The 19,418-nt window shown below is 37.0% G+C and overlaps 1 protein-coding gene across 4 annotated transcripts in view; it reads right to left on the bottom strand.

Moving 5' to 3' along the window:
* Positions 1-407: 407 nt before the first annotated feature.
* LOC108975486 (nucleoside diphosphate-linked moiety X motif 19-like) overlaps positions 408-19,418 on the bottom strand; it is a 75,967-nt gene continuing 56,956 nt past the window's right edge. For 3 of the 4 annotated variants that reach the window (XM_018943983.1, XM_018943980.1, XM_018943984.1), the window contains 4 exons: positions 17,713-17,794; positions 1,192-1,399; positions 961-1,137; positions 408-799 (listed from right to left, as the gene is read on the bottom strand). In XM_018943983.1, coding sequence (XP_018799528.1) covers positions 747-799; positions 961-1,137; positions 1,192-1,399; positions 17,713-17,794 — 520 coding nt within the window. In that variant the 3' untranslated portion in view covers positions 408-746. Of the gene's footprint in view, positions 1,138-1,191; positions 1,400-17,712; positions 17,795-19,418 lie in introns of all 4 variants that reach the window. The other variant, XM_018943981.1, reaches the window with a different exon arrangement.

The following is a 19,418-nucleotide window of genomic DNA, read 5'->3' on the forward strand; positions in this document are numbered from 1 at the left end:
TTTTAAAATACTACAATGAAATTGGTAGTACTACCACCAAATACTACATTACCTATTAAAAATATGTGTTTGACAGAAATGGCCTATAAACCATTAGCAGTTGCCAAAGTAATACAATTAAAGGTGATTATTTGACTTATCCGAAGGAAAGGCATTCTTTTTGGTTATATATAAAAAGTGATTTTACCAACCTTTAGTACTGGGCACTAGCTCGATGCTTGTGAAACGACCTTACTGTACCAGGCCCTAGTTCGAAGCTGATGAAATAAGCGGGATCACCTCCACTTTACTGCCCCTAAACATTGAATTTTTTCATGCAAGACTTAATAAATGGGATAAGGACAATTTTGGACGAGAAATCACTAATCATAAATTAAATAATAACAACGATTAAAATCATTTTGTGCTTTAAATTAAATGTTTTATTGTTGTTTCTAATTTTTTTCAAAACATTTTTTCGCGATCAATTTCATTTTTCTTGTCCTTGCGAAAGATTAGAAAAGTTCTATCAGTTTAAAATTAATGATCTTGATGAAAATAAGTTCATTTCAATTGCAACTAAATTCATTACACTTACTATTGACCAATCGATTAAAATAATATATATTTATTTATGTAAAAAGTCCAACAAAAAAAATTTTTTTTTTTTAATTTTTTAAGGCAGCATTCCCTTGGACCCTATCGATATTATACGTTTATCATATATTTTCTATTGCATTGATCTGTGAACAAAATAAATAAGAATTTTAATTAAAGGAAAAATTGTGCCTACATTCGACTGGTAAGTGGCGAATGAAACCTGAAATGAAACATTTTAATAATAATTTTCATCAAAACGGTCCAGATTGTTACAGCTTATTGAAATTCGGACTAAAGAAGTGTGTACAGGACAACGTTTGTTGGGTCCGCTAGTACATATATATGTATGTACCTAAAAAATATATACTTGTTAAAGCTTACATTTGTCGAAGATATCTAATTGGCTATTGCTTGACGAAACATTTTTTTGAATAACGGTTTCGTGCATATCAAAACTAACTATTCGATGCAGATTTTTTGCCATAAATTTTAGTTGTTTGCTGGAGTAGTTTAGTGTACTTGATGGACTATTTTCTTCGGAGGGGTACAGATCGTCACCTTATTGAAAAACTATTATTATTAATATGAATTTTTGAATAAAAAATTTCTCACCGGGCAGAACTCCAATCATAGCATCTGAAGATTTATAATAAAACGGTGCAAGTAGTTCTTTTGTTTGTCTGCTGCGATAACTAGCGTAATTTGTTAAGTTTTGCAGCCGTGTAAATTTGGAAAGCCGTGAAAGTTCATACATTTGGGGAGGTGGCAACCATATTTTTTTGTTTTTGTGAAGATCCAAATATTCTGAAGCAGTTTTCCACTACGAAATGAAAATAACATCATATTAATAGAGATATAATACGGTGTTGTTAAATTAGTGGGATAAATTTTAAAATAAAGTCCTCAGAGTTGGGGTTTAAAAGGATATCCATATTAAGAAAATATGTATACATATTCAGTGTTTGTCCGGAAAGAAATAAGACTGTACTACGGAGCGTGCGCGCACCGACTGGATTCGGTAGAGCGAGTTCCTAGCACCTATAGAGTCAGTCCTTAAGAAACTCAAACGAAGAGTCAATCGAGTCCGACAAGACATCGCAGCCGATTGGAAGTTGCACCACGGCAACGCCCCGGCTAATACCGCTTTTCTTGTGAACAGCTCTCTAACTAAGGCTGGCTTCGCAGCGCTTCCGCAGCCGCCCTACAGCCCAGATGTGGCATCAGGACTTTTTTTGTTCCCTTGCCTGAAAAGGCCGATGAAATGCAAGCATTTTGAGGCGACAGAAAGGATCCAAGCAGCATGCACCTCAGCTCTCAAGGCGTAGACTGCCTAACGGGACGTCTTTAATGCTTGGAAATCGCGCTGGCAGCGCTGCATCTACGCAGAAGGAGGCTATTTTGAAAGTTTTGTAACGAATTTTTAAATCGACCAGTCCTATTACTTTCCGGACAAGCCCTGTATATAGTTGAGCTATCTACACTTAAAGTCCAAAATTCCAACTACTTAAAGAGGGTGTTTTTTTGATTTGTAATACATTTTTCACTTTTAATGGGTATATTTGTCCAAAAAGTTTTTTCGTACTTCTAATCAAACTTCAACTTATTATTTTTTTGTTTTGATATCTATTCTAATAAATAAATAAATAAATGTGTAACATTTTTCCGCTAGAGACATTACACTGATTTTAAACCAAAATTTCCAGAGCGAAAGCGCTCGAACCATTGTTATGCTACACGAACTGATACACCATCGTCTCCGTGAACTTCACAAACTTTATCTTCCCCTTTTTATACAAAAGTTTCAAAATATAGCGAATTTCTTCATTATTTTCACTCTTTGCTGAACATTTGTAACTTTTTTCAACTTTCCCAGATTATTATTTTTTTTTGGTATAGACCAAGCATCCTCGCTTAGAAATACTTTGATAACTTTTACTCAAAGAATAATTGTTATTATATAGTGCGAATAGCAATTACCCAATCTGAAAAACAACAAATCAGCAGGTCCGATTGCTTGCCGGCTGGCTTTTCAAATACGGCAGCGAAGAATTGATAAAGAACATTCATCAGCTTCCTTGAAGAATATGGTCGGACGAGAGCATAGCTGACGATTGGAATTTAAGTTTTCTCTGTGAAAAGAGAATCGACACACACCACTACGTCGTCGATTTCGAAGCTGCTTTTGATATCACGAGTGTACGTCTGCTAGCGCACGCCCATGATATTGAAACGCTTAGTAGCCAATACAAATTTATACAGACATTTAATTTCAAATTCCGCCAGTTTGATGAAATGACTGAAGGTATGCGTACTCAAGTATTAAGGTCTTGACTTCCCAAATGCGAGGCAGTCAAAAAGGAAGTGTTAAGTTGTTTCCAGCATATCTTCTTCTATACAGCTTCTGCAAACGGCGTCTGATGAGATTCCCAACCTTACAGCATGGACGCCAATAGGCATTGAGATCAATCTTGGGCTAATAGGCTTTTGCGACAGCACTAGTACCGATGGTGGCTCAGCGCTGCCCATGCTTCCGCGAACCCCAGCTTTCTAGTAGTAGAACACAAGAGGATTCGGGATCACCGATCCGCTCCCTTTCTAGTGATAGCGATTCTAGGGTGCCTTTCCCTGCTAGCTCTTCAGCTTTACAATATCCTGTGATGCTATTGACAGCAAGGTTAGGTACTCCTAGACCATTTCTGAATGCATTGTAAATGAGTTCAAGGCGAGTATCGCTACTTTGCTATTTGAGTGAATGGTCACTTCTCCGCTCATTGTCTCTTTTGATATTAAAGGCATCGTCCACCATGTATTTATTTTTCCTGGACAAACCGTTAACGTCAAGTTGAAGTCCTCAGTAGAATAAAACAAAAGGTCAATCGGGTCCGACAAGACATCGCAGCCAATTGGAAGTTGCATCATGACAACTCGCCGAATCACACCGCCTTTTCCGTGACCAGCTACCTAACCAAGGCCAGCATCCCAACACTTCCGCAGCCGCACTACAGCCCCTCGATTTAAACTTTTTTAAATCGACTCAGTCCTATTACTTTCTGTAATGTCCTTGACTATAGTGTCATAGAGCTAGAGAACCACTTTCGGTAAGATACCCCATCTTTTGCCAAAGGCTTCTCTACAGCGGTGTAAGCAATCGATGAATTTTCTGACCTCTCTTCGATATTAGGCTTCTATGACAGCTTCCTATCCACGGTAAGCTCTAGATAACGGATTTTTCAATAGGGACGCTTCAAAAGTAGACCGATAGACAGCAAACGACAGCATATTTTTTCCCGCCCTTTTGACATTTCTCTTCAGCAAAGTTTGCCATTTCATCATGGAAAGATTTACGATCCACCAACGAGACGATTTTATTAAAATTTACTACCTAAATTCGGAGCCAGTGGCCTCCACTTTAAGAGCACCACGTCTAGTTTATGGTCGTCATAACCGTCCTGTAAGATCAACAATTGAGCGTCTAGTAGAAAAATTTTAATTCACAGGCACAGTACAAAAAGCGCATCAATTGAGGAAGATTCAAATCCGTCTCTCACACGACGTTCACAAACGTCGGGCATATCTATCACGTTGTTGTGGCGCATTTTGCGAATAGATCTTGGACTACATTCTTACAAGATCAAATTGACGCAAGAACTGAAGCCGTATGTTGGTAAATTGGGCTGAACAACAATTTGAAAATGATTCGATTTTCATCGAAAAATCGTCTTGAGGGATCAGGCTCATTTTTGGCTGTATGGCTTTGTCAATAAGAACAATATGCGTTATTGGTCAGGCAGCAATCCACATGTACTCCATGAGTCACCAACTACGGCGTCATTGGTTTGTACTTCTTCCGTAATGACCAAGACCGCCAAAAATTGGGTTCAGCGTCTGGTCTTCTGCAAAAGTTCCCGTAGTGGCCATGCAAAAGAAGTAGAGTTCCATACATAATGAAAACGAAAGGACTTTCACAGGAATAAAGAAATGCATTGATATCCCAAACCGTTTTTGTTTTATTTAAACAAATTTTTGTGACGCTTTTATTGAAAAAAGAAAAAAATATCGATTACTTCAAGTAGAAGGAATAAAAGTCAAATTTTAACACTTTGGACACATTTGCATAGACCTCAAAAAATCAAAAATTTCTATAAAATATATCAGACCCTTCCGTCACAATGATATTTTTAGGCAAATATTATGCATAATTTCTATTTTCTGTCCTTGGTAAAAAAAAGATGAAGTTATGTGTACAAGTTCACGAAAGCGAGGAAAGTTCTCTCATTGCCACTCACATGGGAGTGACAGAAACGATTATTATACATATGACTCAAACAGCTCACGACTTCCGGTTTTAGACCAAGTATCCTCTGGGTAGCCACAAAACATCCGTTTGAAAACGAGAAGGCGAAACATTCCCTCCACAGGGTTGTGCGATTCCTTACTTGGGAAGGTGTCGCTACCCAGCTTCTTGATGTCCACACTAGAGTGAAGGCTGACATCAACTCCGTCCACGAAATGCGATGGACGGGCAAGGACTGAGGCGAGTGGGCGTTTACGAAATTGGCCATATAAATATGCACAAATTCGGTGTGGGATTCGTGGAGGGAGAGAGACGTCTAGCCTCAATCCGGAATCCAAGGAATCTCCGGAAATGGCGTCGCAATGACCAGCTCATTCTCACCTATGTTGAGTAAAACAAAAAAAAAAACGTAATCAAAGGATGTTAAGCATATAATGAAAATAAATATCCCACTAATTCCTAATTAGAAAAGACTCCTTTATCTCAGCATTCTGGACACATTCTTCATATTCATATATTCCTCACCGAAAGAAACCTTGGGAGGATGGAGTCATGTGTGGAAATCCTACGCAGGGTAACTTTCTCCAACAGGTGCTCCTTCGGACTGAGTAGGCAATTGAGAAATCCTCTCTCGGCAAACAAAAACCAAACGCTATAAATTACTCATAATTCCCGTCCTGCTATATGGTGGAGAGACTTGAACGATGTCAACAACTGATGAGTCGACGTTGCGAGTTTTCGAGAGAAAAGTTCTGAGAAAGATTTATGGTCCCTTGCGTGTTGGCCACGTCGAATATCTCCTTCGATGGAACGATGAGCTGTACGAGATATACGACATTGGCATAGTTCAGCGAATTAAAAGACAGCGGCTACACTGGCTAGGTCATGTTGTCCGGATGGACAAAAAACACTCCAGCTCTGAAAGTATTCGACGCACTACCCGCGGGGGGAAGCAGAGGAAGAGGAAGAGCTCCTCTCCGTTTGGAGGACCAGGTGGAGAAGAACCTGGCCTCGCTTAAAATTGACGCCACGTAGCGAAAAGAAGAAACGACTGGCGCGCTGTTGTCAAATCGGCTACAATCGCTTAAGCGGTGTCCTCGCCAATAAAAAAGAAGAATTTCGAAAACCACATAACAAGTAATAAGGTATCTATATGTAATATAAATAATTTGATAGACCTATGAAAAGATAAATGCACAACCAGATTAATAAATAGGTTAAATCCTAGTCCGATGACAACATATCGAACATACAAGGAATACAACTATGAGTAACCTTCTTAAATAACGAAAAATTTTATGGTGCAATGCACATTTACGGAAAATTGGTGTAAGTTCTCAATTTTCAATGATATAAGAGAAATAATTAAAGAAAATGCGACGACGTAAGTGGCATAAAACTCGTTGCCGAGCTGACAAATCTATTGTAAATACCATTTCTAAAAATCTTTGGGAAAATTAAGACGTTTAAAAATTTTGTTCTACCGTGTAATTGGATTTTTCAAGATCGTTCACTTAAGTTTCATACAAACGACTGCTTAAGAAATTGAAACTGCTTTTTTTCGAAACAGCATTATGTCATTAATCATAGTTATCATGTTGCTAATTCCGCGCTAAACAACATGACATGTATTCTATGGACGGGACAAGGACAGACACGAGTAGATCCTTGTGGCATTTACTACAGTGGCCATATAAAGGAGCGCAAGTTTCGTGTGGGATTCGTGGTGGAGAGAGACTCCGTCGCCGAGTACTAATATTCACCCCGGTGAATGAACGTTTAGCCACAATCCGCATCAAAGCGAGGTTCTTCAACATATCGCTGATTTACGCCCACGCCCCGACGGAACAGAATCACGATGTGACCAAAGATGCCGCGATGTCAAAGTCGTGCTTGGCGACTTTAACGCCAGGGTGGGCAAAGAAGGTATCTTTGGCACCACGGTCAGAAAATTCAGCCTCCACGAGGAAACATCCCCAAATGGGTTGAGGCTGATCGACTTCACCGGTGCCCGAAATATGGTTATCTGTAGTACTAGATTCCAGCATAAGAAGATACATTAAGCCACCTGGCTGTCTCCGGATCGAAAAACCACCAACCAGATCGATCATGTTGTGATAGACGGAAGACACCTATCCAAGTGTTTTAGACATGCGTACGCTAGGAGGTTCTAACATCGATTCGGAAAACTATCTTGTTGCAGGCAAGATTCGCAAGCGCCTCTGTGCAGCAAAAAAACGCACGCCATAAAATACAAGGAAGGTTCGACGTCGAGAAGCTGCAATCACAACAGACAGACGAACGATTTTCTACTCGGCTTGCACTCCTGCTCTCTGAGAGCACTCGTCAATAACACGGTATAAGGGCACTGTGGGACGGCATTTCAMWCTCCKTACGTGCAGCTGCAACCGAAACCATTGGTTTTCGGAAAGTACAAAAGAACAACTGGTACGACGAGGAGTGCCGTGTCGCAGCGGAGAAGAAACAGGCTGCCTACCTCGACCACAACACATGCGGAATGGGATCGATACCGAGAGTTGAAGAGGGAAGCGAGACGCATTTCCAGACAGAAAAAGAAAGAGGCCGAATGCGTGAGTACGAAGAGCTTGATAAGATGGACAACAGGGGTAATGCTCGAAAATTCTACGAAAAAATGCGGCGGCTTACAGAAGGTTTCAAGACCGGAGCAAACTCTTGTAGAACCCCCAAAGGTGATCTAGTCACCGATGCCCAGAGCATACTTAAATTATGGAGGGAATACTTCTCCAGCCTGCTGAATGGCAGTGAACGCGCAACGCCAGGAGAAGGCGAACCCGATGCCCCAATCGATGATGATGGAGCAGACGTTCCATTGTCCGACCAAGAAGAAGTTTGAATAGCAATTACCCATATGAAGAACAACAAAGCGGCGGGGGCCGATGGATTGCCGGCCGAGCTATTCAAACACGGCGGCGAAGAACTAATAAGGAGCATGCATCAGCTTCTTTGTAAAATATGGTCGGACGAAAGCATGCCCAACAATTGGAATTTAAGTGCCCAATCCTCAAAAAAGGAGACCCCACAATTTTGCGCCAACTATCGAGGGATAAGCCTCCTCAATATCGAATATAAGGTTCTATCGAGCGTATTGTGTGAAAGATTAAAGCCCACCGTCAACAAACTGATTGGACTTATCACTGTGGCTTCAGACCTGGAAAATCAACAACCGACCAGATATTCACCATTTCCAAGTCGTGGAAAATACCCGTGATAGAAGAATCGACACTCACCACCTCTTCGTCGATTTCAAAGCTGCTTTCGACAGCACGAAAAGAAGTTGCCTTTATGCCGCCATGTCTGAATTTGGTATCCCCACAAAAATTATACGGCTGTGTAAACTGACGTTGACCAGCACCAAAAGCTCCGTCAGAATCGGGAAGGACGCCCCCGAGCCGTTCGACGCCAAACGAGGTTACAGACAAGGCGATTCCTTTGCGTGCGACTTTTTCAACCTGCTTCTGGAGAAAATAGTTCAAGCTGCAGATCAAAATGGATAAGGTACCATCTTCTAAAAGAGTGTACAGCTGCTGACGTATGCCGATGATATTGATATCAGAGGCTTGGACGATGTCAACAATGGATGAGTCGACGTTGTGAGTTTTCGAGACAAAAGTTCTGCGTAAGATTTATGGTCCTTTCCGCTTTGGCCACGGAGAATATCGCATTCGATGGAACGATGAACTGTATGAGATATATGACGACATTGACATAGTTCAGCGAATTAAAAGACAGCGGCTACGCTGGCCAGGTCATGTTGTCCGAATGAACGAAAACAATCCTGCTCTGAAAGTATTCGACGCTGTACCCGCCGGAGGAAGCAGAGGAAGAGGAAGACCTCCACTCCGTTGGGAGGACCAGGTGGAGAAGAACCTTGTCTCACTTGGAATATCCAATTGGCGCCACGTAGCGAAAGGAAGAAACGACTGGCGCGCTGTTGTTAACTCGGCTATAATCGCGTAAGCGGTGTCTACGACAATTAATAAGAAGAAAAAGGAAGGACTAACTTTGGGTGTAACTAAACATTTTATACTATTACGACATGCAAGAATCAAATCAAAAATACCTTCAGGTGCGGACAAAAATATTAAAACTTGCATTACTCTTAGAACTTGCAAGAATCAAAGTATTTAAGGCGTAAAACGTCAACCAGAAGATCGAAATCCAAGCAGTTTTATATACACATTTACAAGTGTCCAAAAAATAAGGTGACATTGTATTTATTTTGAAAATTATTTATTTATTCTTCCAAATCAATTTCATCCCCTTAAAAGTAATGCCCACTAGATGTAGTACATTATGTCAATGGGTTTTCCAATCTTCGAAACACTGGTTGTAGTCACTTTCCGCGATGGCCTTCAGTTCCGTCTTCGCTGCGGCTTGAATATTGTATAAAAACGGTGTCCCCGGACCGGTCTTTTGACCTTGGTGAACTGCTAGAAGTCGCACGGCGCCAGATCAGGTGAATACGGTGGTTGCGGAACGATATGGGTTGAGTTTTTGGCGAAATGATCATTTAATGCAAATTCTTTGCTCAACAAATTTCGACATCGCAAAAAACGAAAAACTCACTTTTAGCAGCTTACAAAACGACACGTATCTCAAGCACTAATGAATATTTTGACATGAAATTTGACATAAATGTGACGGATAGTACTACCAACCTAAAAAAAAAAATAATTCCTCAAATCCTGCGACGCGCGTAGTTTAAATTCAAATGTCACCTTATTCTTTGGGCACAGATATACACTATATACATATAACCAATACACTAAAAGACACATAAAGTTTGTTAGAAAAACGAAAATGATTTTATGCTGTATATGGGAGTTTGGGTAGTACCGACCCGAATTCATTTATTTTTCCCAATACCACATACTATTAACGTACCGCATACCAAACAACCAATCAAATAGAATAAAGTCAGCCATATGTTGGAAAATCCTAATATTAGTTATATAGGGGATAGATCAAGTTTTCGCTCAAATTCATCTATTTTAGGGACAAAGATACACTGTTATGAGTGAAATACGATCTCTCATTTTCATTGAGATAACTCACATATTCGCCGATATATGCGGTACATAGACGGAAGTTCCAAAATATTTATATTAGGTACATGGGGACCCGATTCAACCCATTTTTGGCATACAATATGTAACTTCTTCATCGCTAGAATTTAAGATTTAGATATAGAATTTTCAAATTTCAGTTTTCTCTTAATATTAGAGCTATGAATATTTTCCAAATTAGAATATTTATATTTCGGTTGTTCTTTATGTCTTAAAGATTTATAACTTTTAATGTATCCATTACACCTTTATTCTTTTCAAATGCCCTCTTTTCATTTCTTTTATTTATACATGTATTTTTACTTATTAAAATGTTTTCGTAAATTTTTCTTTTATTACAATTTCCTTGTTCAATATTTATTGGTTTTTCTTTTGTAACTGAATGATAACAATTGTTATAATATTATATTGCTTTGCTAATTTTTTCTTTTATACTAAGAGATTTTTGTTCAATCATTAAAACTCGAATTTTTTCAGAAATAGTGTTATGTAATCTCTCAATATCGACATTGCCAGTGTGGTTGTTAGGCTTCACAAGATGAGGACTTATATTTTCGGTTTGTAAATAATCTTTAATGTATACACTTTTGAGTTAATTATCGCAAATTAATTTATTATAATCCCCCTTTTGATATTTATAAAGTCCAAGCTTTTCTATTATAGTTTGATTGGTTCTGTCTTCAAGATAATAAGCAACAGCAACTTTTGAAAAGCGATCAATAAATGTCAGAAAATTTGATTTAGTATTCGTGTAGACATCTATATATGTATATTATTTGTTTTGTCTGTTGGAGTTTCAGTTAAATGGAATTTGGCTTTCTATCAAATTTAGATTTGGTACAAGTGGAACAATTATTAACGTATTTTTGAATTAAAAATTTCAAATTAGGAATATAAATTATCTTTTTTAGACCAAAGTAATTTTCGTCAATACCGGTATGACACCTTTCATTTTTGTGGTAATTATTGATTAGTTTAAAAGCTTCTTCTGTTTCAACATCTTTTGTATGATATGAACAACGAACGAATTTGATATTTCTAAATCCTGTAAATATTTCTATCAATTTATTTTGTAAAACATTATATTGATTGTCATCTGTATATATTCCAACTTTTCCTCTTGTTAAATGTTCTTTTAAAATTGATTCTAAATTATTTTCTAAATCAAAAAGGTTAATATAAATCTTTTTATTTTTATGTTTTAATTCCATATCCTTAGTTTTATGTTGTGTTAAAATAATTTGAGTTTTAAATATATTTACAACGGTTTCCAAAATTGGAATGTGGTTATGGAAATCTTCAGACTGTGAGTGGACGGTATCTAAATCTCTGATACATTATTACATAAAGAACCAGTAGATGCATTTATCATGTTAATTTCGTTAGTGTCTGCATTGATTCTGCTAAGAAAGTCGCTACTGAGTTGTCTTTAACTTTAATGTAGGAAATATTTATCTTGAATTTGCTTAACTTGATTAACCACCGATGTAACCTTGGACTCATTTTCCCCTGCGATTTAATGAAAAGCCGTTTTAAGGGCTGATGATCTGATAGAATATCAAATTTGAGACCGTACATGTATGGTCTAAAATAATTAGTAGCCCAAACAATAGCAAGCAGTTCCCGTTCAGTAGCTGAATAATTTTTATAAAGTTGCTAAAGAGAGTATTATAGTTTTGTTCACATAACGGTTGTTTGTAAGTCCTAAAACTAAAAGAGTCAGATATAGGGTTATATATCAGTGTAGTGATCAGGGTGACAAGTAGAGTTGAAATCCGGATGTCTGTCCGTCCGTCCGTCCGTGCAAGCTGTAACTTGGCCCACTGCCACGCCCATAAAAAGGCGAAAACCGAAAACCTATAAAGTGTTATAACTAAGCCATAAATGAAGGTATTAAAATGAAATTTGGCACAGAGGATCGCATTAGAGAGGGGCATATTTGAACGTAATTTTTTTGGAAAAGTGGGCATGGCCCCGCACACTACTAAGTTTTTTGTACATATCTCGGAAACTACTATAGCTATGTCAACCAAACTCTATAGAGTCGTTTCCTTCAGGCATTTCCATAAACAGTTCAAAAATGGATAATATAAATCGGATAATAACCACGCCTACCTCCCATACGAAGGTTAGGTTGAAAATCGCTAAAAGTGCGTTAACCGACTAACAAAAAACGTCAGAAACACTAAATTTTACTTAAGAAGTGGCAGAAGGAAGATGCATCTAGGGTTTTTTAAAAATTGAAAATGGGCGTGGCGTCACCAACTTATGGACCAAAAACCATATCTCAGGAACTACTCGACCGATTTCAATGAAATTCGGTACATAATAGTTTCTTAACACCCCGATGACATGTCCGAAATATGGCTGAAATCGGTTTACAACCACGCCTTCTTCCAATATAACGCTATTTTGAATTCCATCAGATGCCTTCTCTGTATAATATATACATTAGGAACCAATGATGATAGTGGAATAAAACTTTACACAAATACGGTATTTGATGCGAGAGTATAAAATGTTCGGTAACACCCTAACTTAGCCTTTCCTTACTTGTTTTCGTTTAACGTTCTACTCGCATAACATAGTGGATGATTATCCTGTTGTAAAACAACGCCGAGAGCATTTGAACTTGCATCTGTGATGAGCTGAAACTGTTTTTCAAAATCTGCCTACTTTTGAAAAATCTTTTATAAATTTTCGGTAATAACCAGYAACACTAAGAAACGACTTAATCTGTTTCACAAATTTTGGCAATTCCAATTTGATCGATTTTACTAGTATTTGGCCTAACTACTTCAGGGGTTAATATATGACCTAAGTACAMAGTTTCTTTTGAAAAGAACTTGCATTTATTTATTTAGATCTTAAAATTTCCCTCACGCAGTTTCGTTAGAACTCAGTTTATATCATTAAAGTGCTCTTGAAGATTTGTAGAGATTATCAAAATATCGTCTAAATAGACTACACATATTTTATTAATAAAATCTTTCAGTAGTTTATTGATAAATCTTTGAAATGTGGCAGGCGCGTTTTTTAGTCCAAATGCCATTCGGTTGAACTTGAAATGTCCATATTGAGGAGAAAAGGCAGTTTTCGACCGGTCTTTTTGTTTAACAAGAATTTGGTGAAACCCTTTGCCAAATCAATTGTAGTGAAATATTGTGCTCGACCTAGTTTATACCAAATATTGAAAATATGGGGTATTTATCATCGATTGTAATATTATTTAATGCCCTGTAGTCGACAACAAGCCTCCATTTCTTTTCACCTGAGCAGTCTAATTTCTTAGAAATAACCCATAAGGGACTATTGTATGGTGAATTACTTTCTCGGATTATACTTTGTTTAAGCATGTCGTCGATTTGCCTACATATTTATTATTAGTGTATCTGGGAATAACGATATATTTTCGAATATACCGGCCTGGCTGATACAGTTTTTATTTCATGATTTATTATATTAGTATTTGTTAGAGTCTGTCCTTCTAAGTAAATTAGGTCTTTATACTTATTCAGATTTTTTTTTTGATTTTTCTTGTTTGCGTAAGCCGAAATAAATTGTCAAGGACTTGCTTATCCACATTGATTTGATCTAAGATATGAATTTCGCTAAAAATGAATGGTTGAAAAAAAAAATATTGTATTAACATTAAACCTAACGGTTCGATTGTACATATCAATAACACTACGTATTGGAGTCAGTATATTCTGTCCAATAATTGCATTGAAATATTTACCCTTAAAATCTACTAGTTTCCAAGTCATTGTTGCGTTTCATTAAATTCAAAAGGAACATTTGTGATTATTTCTTCTGTAATATAAGTACTATTCAATGAATTAAGGCAAATGTTTTGTATAAGTTGTATTATTTTTTTAAATGTATTTATTTGCTTAAAGTAGCGATAGTGTTGCACCAGTACCTACCAATGCTTAAATTTTTTCGTTATCAAGAGTTCATTCTACTAACGGTAATGATTTCTTGAGGCTATTGTAAAAAAAATTCAAATTGTCATCATTATCGGGAACCCAAGATGAACACTGAGCATGATCTACTTCCATAGGTGACATGTTATTCACGTCATTGTTTCTATTGCGAAATTGAGCGGAGAGAGTTTGTGCATTATTATTCCGAAAAATACCATTATTTTCTCATTTGAGAGAGTTGTTTTAAAAAAGCACAAGAGTTTGAAAATCTTCGAAACTTTTTATGCCTATTCGAATTTTTATTATTAAATGTTTGAGAAGGTTGTTTATAATAAACTTGATTTTGTGTTAGAAAATTGCAAGGAATCTTTGGATTAGGATATTGAAAAATTTGGTTACACTGATTAGTTTTAAACTTATCAGATAATATATAGATATATCTTACTCTTAAATTAGTTTTATTTGCAGTACGAATTAAATCATTTTCTTGTAATACAACAAATATGTGTTGATAATTGCATGTGCACATTTAAATAGCTCTTCATATGTCTCCTTCACTCCAAAGTTTTTTATTAGCGCTCGTTTCACACACTCCCACGTTGGCGATGCACACAGCGTTCGTAAAATGCGAAGAGCAGGACCATGTAATTTATTGAGAATTACACGTTCATATATGTACGTTTGGAGAGTAGGTTGGTTGCTCTCTCACTAGAGTTTGTATTAACTCCATCTCTTTTATAAATGATGGCAACGCATATGTATTGTCGCCTTTAAATATGACAATTGATTGAGCATCTCGTCACAGTTAGCTACAATGCCATGATGCACTGCTAATTCCAATATTTTGCTGTTTTTGTTGGCAGTATTTTCCCAAATCCGCTAGCTTAACTCTCTCACCGGGAAATAGCACTTTTACATATATTTATGTATGTATATATATACTAATGCCACAAAACTGTACAATAGTTTTTTATTTCAATTTAACTTTGGCTAAATTATTTACTAATGTCTTTACTTCGAATTTTAACTTGAGTTAATTTACTTTTGAATACACATGGGTTCTTTTTTAAGAGACTGCGCCAATTATAATAATGTTTAAATCAAACACGATTTTATATTTTACCAATATATACATATATAAATTAACAATTTACAAAATTGATTGAGAATGTTCAAATTTTAACAAACAAGAATGAGATTATGAGTAACGAATAAGAATAGAAATATATAACCGTAAATAAACTAAAAATGAGAGTACTTAATTCCAGAATTAATTTTAAAGTTACATATATATATTATATTACTTGAAAGGAGAGATAAAAGTAAGGTACAAAAAGTAATGTAAAAAAATAATAGGGTGAATATTACAATATATGTAACTCGGGTTTTTTTCTTCGAAAAAATGTTTTTGAAGTCGGTTGACAAGATTTTCATGAAATTTTACACAGGTCTTTGAGATACAATTCTCGAAGGCTTAGATTTTTGGATTTTTTCTTTGCTTTTCAGTTCTTTTTTCCTTCGTTCAAGTTCTAAGTTAAGATTTTAACTATAACACGTATTTTTTCACTTTAGATATATAAGGAGTTATCCTGCCAACACGGTATCCTCTTTTTTCGAGAAATCACCGGAAATTGCGTCGCAATGGCCGAGTTTAAACTATTTCTGTCCAACAATTTCAGAATTTCTTTGTAATAAATAGTGTATGTTTGTAACAATAAAACATTCTAATAAAATATTTAATTTTTTTATGAGAAAAACATGCAGAAAAATGTAACCCCATAACCATAATGTAGTTTAGCACTTTATATTAATTATAACAACATGATATGTATATACATAAGTAAATCAATATAAGCCATCTCATGTCTTCGAAATCGGACCATTACTTTTAAAATTCCCAGATATCGATATGTCGACCTCACTGCATATACTAACAGAACAGAAATTATCGGTCAATCTGTGAAAAATGTTTATGAAATTCAGATATATCTGATTTATGTGATGTCACTGTTACCATGTGGAAATGTGCGGGTCATGTGTTGCAGCCCACGACTTCATGTCTTAAACAAAGTATCCTCAGAGTAGCCACAAACATCCGTTTGAAGGCGAAACATCCTCTCCATAGGGCTGTGCGCAGGGTTTGGGTTTCGCCACGTAAAAAACACTACCAATGAACACTAATCGACGGCCTCGGATGAGAGAGCCCCTTTTTAATGACGACCCTGCCAATCGAATTAGGGATTACGATTTGAAAGCATGCATCTGGAATTTCTGATGCCTTAACAGGGAAGGTGCCGCTGCCTAACTGATTGATGTATTCGCTAGAGTAAAGGCTGACATCACATCAAATGCGATGAACGGGACAAGGGTTGAGGCTAGTCGGTCCTTGTGGCATTTACTACAGTGGCCATATAAAGGAGCGCAAATTCGATGTGAGATTCGTGGTGGGAGAGAGACTTCGTCGTCAAGTACTGTCTGCCAACGGAAGAGAAGGACGATGTGACCAATGATGCCTTCTATGACCGCTTGAAGCAAGAAAGGTATCTTTTGCATAATAGTCGGTAAGTTCAGCCTCCACGGAGCTGCACACACAAAGACAGCCTAATGATTTTCTACTTGACTTGCACACCTGCTTTCTGAGAGCACTCGTCAACAACTCGGTAACTGACGTTGAGCAATACCAAAAGCTCCGTCAGGATCGGGAAGACCTCTCCAAACCGCTCGATACGAAACGGGGTTCGATCGTGTGACTTCTTCAATCTATTTCTGCAGAAAAGAATTCGAGCAGCAGATCTTAATCGAGGTCTGAAAGTATTCGACGAAAACCCCGCCGGCGGAAGCACAGGAAGAGGAAGACCTCCACTCCTTTGGAAAGACCAAGTGGGGAAGGACATGGTTTCGTTTGGAATCTCTAATAGGTGCCACGTTGCGAAAATAATCGCGTAAGCGGTGACGACGCCAATAAAGAAGAAGAAAGTAAGTCTGGTAATTGGAAAGTATGGAAAGAAAAATAAAGGAAAATCTATGCTGTTGAAATTCATTTTGGTTTGTGCCAACACACGTTCAATTTTCTTTTTTTTTATGTCTCGTACACAAAAAGCCAAAACAATTTAGGAGTCGTTTTCTCAATGTCTCTTTAGCAACCATATGTCGGTAAAATTAACCAGAAAAGAAATAAATGGTTGCTAACCAGACATTGAGAAGTTTGTAGGAGTTACAGAGATTCTGGGTATCGACATCGTCTCGGCTTTAGTACCTCCAGTAAGAATGGTGGCCTGGAAGATGCGCCGCCTCAGCTCTGTTATACGTAACCTAGTCCCGTTGCACAGTTTGGTCCAGTTCAAGTAACGCATGATTATGACAGGCACATTAACTTTGAGTTTCAACTTGTGGGAGGGTACCCCTGACAGGGCGAGGAAATTTAAGAATTCTATAGGGTATATAGATGCGTCGCCAGTTATCGTCACCGTGACTATTGACATGTAGGTTATCACCTATTGATCGAAGAGTGTACAAACGAATTGTATCGTGTTTTAATAGAAAAAGTTTAGTTCCCCCTTACATTATCCGCCCATTCATTTTCATCGATTTTCACATAGAAATAAGATATTTTCTCGTAGTCAAATGTAACATATCTACTAATTCAGAGTGTCAGCTAATTCCATACCAAATTAAATTAAAATCGTTCTAGCCATTTAGTAGCGAAGAAGTAACAAACATACACACTCACAGACTTTCACCTTCATAATAGTATATAATAAACAATCGTGTGCGTACATAGCATATATTATTCTCAAAAACTAACCATAGTTCTTTTGACTTCACTGTGTTCCAGAAGTACTGTCGGCTTTTTTGTCGAACTTACGAAGTAGAATACGGTGTCATATCTGTAAATATATTTATGTATAAAATTATTTGTTACATATACAAACTAATATTCATGGTGAAGCACTTTCAATGGCAATACATATATGTGTGTATATTTATGGTAAGTAGATAAATTGACTAAATATAACGAGGCAAGAACAAGAAGCTTTCAATAAAAAAGTCTGATGATTTCAAAGTGTCGTTTATAGCGGTATAGATTAATGATATTAAATTTTTTGTGGCCGCAATTGGAAGAAGTTGATCTTGACAACATCTGATTCTCACAGATCAAGGCTACGTGAGGCACGGAACGAGAAAAAAACGAATTATTGCAAAAAAACATATGGAGATTCGATTAATTCAAGAACCATTAAACCAGTTCCTGTGAACCAGACTCTCTTCAAGCTTTAGAAGTCAATATTGAAGGAGTTAGTGTAAAAAGTACTCGAAAATTGGGTTCATCGAATTCGTCGTATATTCTGTCCTGTCCTGTCGACTACTTTCAGAGCTGGAGTGTGTTCCAGCCGCTGTCTTTCAATTCGCTGAACTATGTTAATGTCGTCGTATATCTCGTACAGCTCAGCGTTCCATCGAATGCGATATTTGCCGTGGCCAACGCGTAAAGGACCATAAATCTCTCGCAGAACATTTCTCTCGAAAACTCGTAACGTCGACTTATCAGATGTTGTTATCAGTCATGCCATAGATATTCCGTTTAAACAACAATAACGGGAATAACGAGTGACTTCAAGAGTTTGGGCTTTGTTCGTCGAGAGAGGACTTTACTTTTCAATTGCCTACTCAGTTGAATGTAGCAACTGTTGGGATAAGTTATTTTGCATTGGATTTCCAGCCCGACATTGTTGTTGCTTTAATGCTGGTTACAAGAACCAAGTCGCGCGCTAGTTAATACTTTAACATTTAGTCGCGGCTTGCTCAACTCAGCATAGCAACAGCTAACCACAAGTATAGCATGATACTTATCACTACATCAAACAATCCTAAACAAACAAACATCAAAACAGCCTTATGATTCAGTAAACGAACAACTTTAAAGAAAAATCATCAAAAGAACTTTGTCTTGGAACAATAGAAGCGCACTATCAGTACAACAAACAATAACAACCCAACTAGTTATTTATTAGTAAACAACCAGCATCTCAGTAGTATAAGTCGCACTAAGATTTATATGAAACCACTGAAGCCTCTAGGTCACTTTATCATTATCAACTGCCGAGTAACAAGTTCTGTAGTTCTGTATACCACTTGTAAAGGTACAGTTTAAGTTTAATATATTAATTATTTAAGTACATATGTATATTGTGAAATGTTACACGAATAAAGGATGTCAGTACCAATCTCATAGGTTGACTTAATTTTTTTTTTTTTTTTTTTATTCAAAAGAGAACTAATTATAAATAATCAATCCACTTGTAAGAATCAGCACTGGCTGCCAGGGCCTTCGGCTCTTAATTCTAAGATTATGAAATGAAAATATTTAGTAAGGTTATTTAGTTGGATGTGGTGTTATATGTCTTTGATGTTACACAGTTTAAGAAATTTATTAATGGCACTGATGTTATCGCTGTTTGTTGTTTTGAGAAGGTCGGAAGGTCTCTTATTCCCAAAGGTTGATTTCCTTAG

The sequence above is a fragment of the Bactrocera latifrons genome, unplaced genomic scaffold, assembly GCF_001853355.1.
Source record: "Bactrocera latifrons isolate USDA-ARS-PBARC rearing strain unplaced genomic scaffold, ASM185335v1 scaffold_656, whole genome shotgun sequence".
Taxonomy (NCBI): Eukaryota; Metazoa; Arthropoda; class Insecta; order Diptera; family Tephritidae; genus Bactrocera; species Bactrocera latifrons.